Here is a 3,676-nt window from a genome sequence, read left to right as displayed (position 1 = left end):
GTTTGACGAATGGTGAAATATCTAAAAGTATAAGCATATAAACATTTACAAATATTGCCCAAAGGCTTACCATACCCTTTACAATCTAATAATTTCATGAAAAGAAAAAAATTACATCAAGAGGAAAGTATCAAAAACATTAACTAGGGATCCCTGGGTGGCGCAGCGGTTTGGCGCCTGCCTTTGGCCCAGGGCGCGATCCTGGAGACCCGGGATCGAATCCCACGTCGGGCTCCTGGTGCATGGAGCCTGCTTCTCCCTCTGCCTGTGTCTCTGCCTCTCTCTCTCTCTCTCTCTCTCTCTCTCTCTCTCTGTGTGACTATCATAAATAAAAAAATAAAAAAAAATTAAAAAAAAAACATTAACTATACTATTCCTTAGTTTCCTATTTCTGAAATAAAGCCTATTTGCTATAAGTAAAAAAAAAAAAAAAAAAAAAAAAAAAAAACTATAGTTTTAGGGGGAAAAAGTATATGATGTCAATTACTTGATAAGCTATATATACTTTTCAGTAAAAAGTCTCCATCACTACTAACTTTAAGGGAGAAGTAGAGTGGTGCCCTGAATATAGGATTGGCTGGATACATAGTTTCTTGATGTCTTATCAGCAAGACAAACCTGTGGATATAATCCTGGTATCAGAGTCCAGCAAAAAACAACAAGATTAGCAATGAGCAGAGGTAATAAATATGTAATAAAGTAGGAAAGCAAACTGAACATTGATTTTTGATTACACAATGGTAGAATTAAATAAGAAAACTGACAATGAGTTCAAATCAGCAGCTAATACATTAAATATTAAGGCAACAATTTTCTCAAGGCCATCATGGCATCCTTATTTCTCAGAGTGTATATCATGGGATTAAACATTGGGGTGACAATGGTATAGAAAAGAGAAAGAAATTTGTCTGTTCTGGAAGAATGTTTGGATTTGGGTCGTAAATATGTGATGACTGCAGAACCAAAAAACATGGCCACAACTATGACATGAGATGAGCAGGTGGAGAAAGCTTTGGTTCGTCCTGTTGCGGATGGCAACCTCAGGATGGTAGAGATGATTTTACTGTAGGATCCAAGTATCAACAGAAAGGGGATCATAACAAAGAGAACAGCGACTGTAAAGACTAACATCTCATTCAGGAAAGTATCCCCACAGGCCAGCTTGAGCAGTGGGGGGATGTCACAGAAGAAGTGATTGATTTGGCTCGACCCACAAAATGGCAGAGAGAATATCTGGCATGTCTGCCCTATCTCGACTGGAACCCCGGTGATCCAGCAGGCGGTCACCAGCTGAACACAGACCTTGTGGTTCATGATTAGAGGGTAGTGCAGAGGGTCACAAATGGCAACATAGCGGTCATAGGCCATCACCGTCAGAAGGAGGCACTCTATATTCCCAAGCATGAGGACAAAACACATTTGTGTTGCGCAGGCAAACAACGAAATATTTCTTTTCTGGGTCCAAAGGTTTGTGAGCATTCTGGGAAGAGTGGCAGATACAAAACAGATTTCCAAGAAGGAAAAATTACTAAGGAAAAAATACATGGGAGTCTGGAGAGCCTGGTCAGTCTTGGTTATGAGAACAATGATGCCGTTTCCCATCAAAATTATCACATAGACAAAGAAAAATATTACAAAAAGAAACATTTGAAGATTGGGAATATCAGAAAATCCCAAAAGAATAAATTCCGTCATCAAAGTGAGATTTACTTCTGCTGTTTTTTTTTCCATCTGTGGAAATAGTGAAATTATTTTTATCTTTTATAAAAAAAGTTTATCGTTTATCTTTTGGGGGCTGTTTTCTAATATCTAATAGACTAATAGATTTTGGGGGAATTAGCACATAAAATTTCTATTGTTTATTAATTTCCAGCTTTTTATAAACTAGGCTCAAAGAACACAGCTGAGGCCTAACAGAAAATATATGCTAAATTCTAAATATATCTCTCTATTTAGTATTTAATACTAGGTTTAAACTTGAATGAAAGTGATGTGTTTTAGAATTATTAGTTTTCAATTTTTGTATGTTTGTGTGCAGACCAAATTAGTCAATTTTTTTCATATTGACAGAGTCCTGAATCAGAAACTTTTACACCACATTTTCTCAGTGGTATGTACCATCAAATTTTGAGTTATATACGTATTTTTAAAATTTCTGTTCTTCCATGAAGTCTTCTGTAAGTACAAGGGTTACCTTCATTCCACATGGTACAGCAGTGTTGCTATTCGTGCAAGCATGTTATTTGAAACCATTCTGGTTTCATTTATTTATCAAAATAAAATAAACAATATGGTTATAAGATATATAATGCAAGATCTTTTACTTATCGTATTCAAACATGCAGTAGATATTTGATATTATTTAAGTAATAATGACAATATTGAAGGAATTATAGTGATGATATGATTTCTGAAACTCTGCCTAGTAAATTTATTCTCCAGTGACCTGCTGCATGCCATTGGCCATTTTCATTTTAAAACTATGTCAGAGATTAAAACATGAAAATCGGGCACCTGGGTGGCCCAGTTGGTTAAACGTCTGCTTTAGGCTGAGGTCATGATCCCAGGCTCCTGGGATCAAATCCTGCAATGGGCTCCCTGTTCAGCAGTCTGCTTCTCTCTCTCTCTCTCTCTCTCTCTCTCTCTCTCTGCCCCTATCCCCCACCCTCTACTCATGCTCTCTCTCTTGCTCTTGCTTTCTCTCTCGGTCTCAATAAGTAAATAAACAAATTTTTAAAAACACAAAAAGCATAATGGAATGCTATAAATTATTATAAAATATCACTTTTAGACTCTTCCCAGAAATATCAAAGGCAGCGAATATATATTTTAGCTAGAGAGTGAGCAAGTATATTTTGATCATGAGTAATTAATGAGAACTACAGAGACCCAGTAACTTTCTCATGTATTGAGATATAGGTGGACAATATAGAAATTTAAACAAGAAAGGGAATTACAGTGTCATTAACTAATATCTGGGAAACAAAAGACAATTGATTTTAACTAAGATATCATTATGTTGCTCAAAGGTGTGCAATAAGATCTCTTACTTAGTATAAAATAATCTTCTTGAATTAAGTGTTGATATCTTCGTGGTACTTTATAGATGGAGGTACTTATTAGGTTCAATGAGTTGCATGCCTAAAAAAAAAAAAAAATTCTAAGATTCATGAGCATTCCGGGAGGGTAACAGATACATAGAAGATTTCCAAGGAGGAAAAATTGTCAAGAAAAAACAAAACTACACGGTAATCTGGAGAACTAGGTTCAGTTTTTTTAATATGGTTTCATTATCCATCAGCCTTATGATATGGACGATGAAGAACAATCCAAGTAGAAACTGTTGAATATGGGGACTTCAGCAAAATCCAAGAGAACAAATTCATGAATTTGGTTAGATTTTTCTTCTGGTCACTTTTCCTGGCTTTTCAGCAGTGGAGGAAACTTAGTGTGTACTTTTCAATTTACCTCTCCTGACAGCTTGTTCTTCAGACTGTCTCAAAGTGTCCAGATGGGCTTTCATGATCATCGAGCTGGTTACTAATTTAAGGGTATTACTATTTATATGTGTCCCACTGTTCCAGTTTAGATCCTGTGGATTATCACTGTAAAAGCTCCCCTGATAGTTACATTAGGGCCATTTCACAATACTTTCTGAAAAGAGCCCATGATAAAG

The 3,676-nt window shown here is 36.1% G+C and overlaps 1 protein-coding gene across 1 annotated transcript; it reads right to left on the bottom strand.

The window, feature by feature from the left end:
• Window positions 1-798: 798 nt before the first annotated feature.
• On the bottom strand, window positions 799-1,746 carry LOC129514956 (olfactory receptor 10AG1-like; the record flags this gene model as incomplete). Its single annotated transcript, XM_055333647.1, has 1 exon — window positions 799-1,746. A coding segment is annotated over one exon (948 nt), but the record flags the coding sequence as incomplete, so codon positions are not given.
• Window positions 1,747-3,676: the final 1,930 nt, after the last annotated feature.

This window comes from Nyctereutes procyonoides, unplaced genomic scaffold (genome assembly GCF_905146905.1).
Source record: "Nyctereutes procyonoides isolate TBG_1078 unplaced genomic scaffold, NYPRO_anot_genome, whole genome shotgun sequence".
Taxonomy (NCBI): domain Eukaryota; kingdom Metazoa; phylum Chordata; class Mammalia; order Carnivora; family Canidae; genus Nyctereutes; species Nyctereutes procyonoides.
The sequence above is the reverse complement of the archived record's forward strand: the minus strand, read 5'-3'. Positions and strand labels throughout refer to the sequence as shown.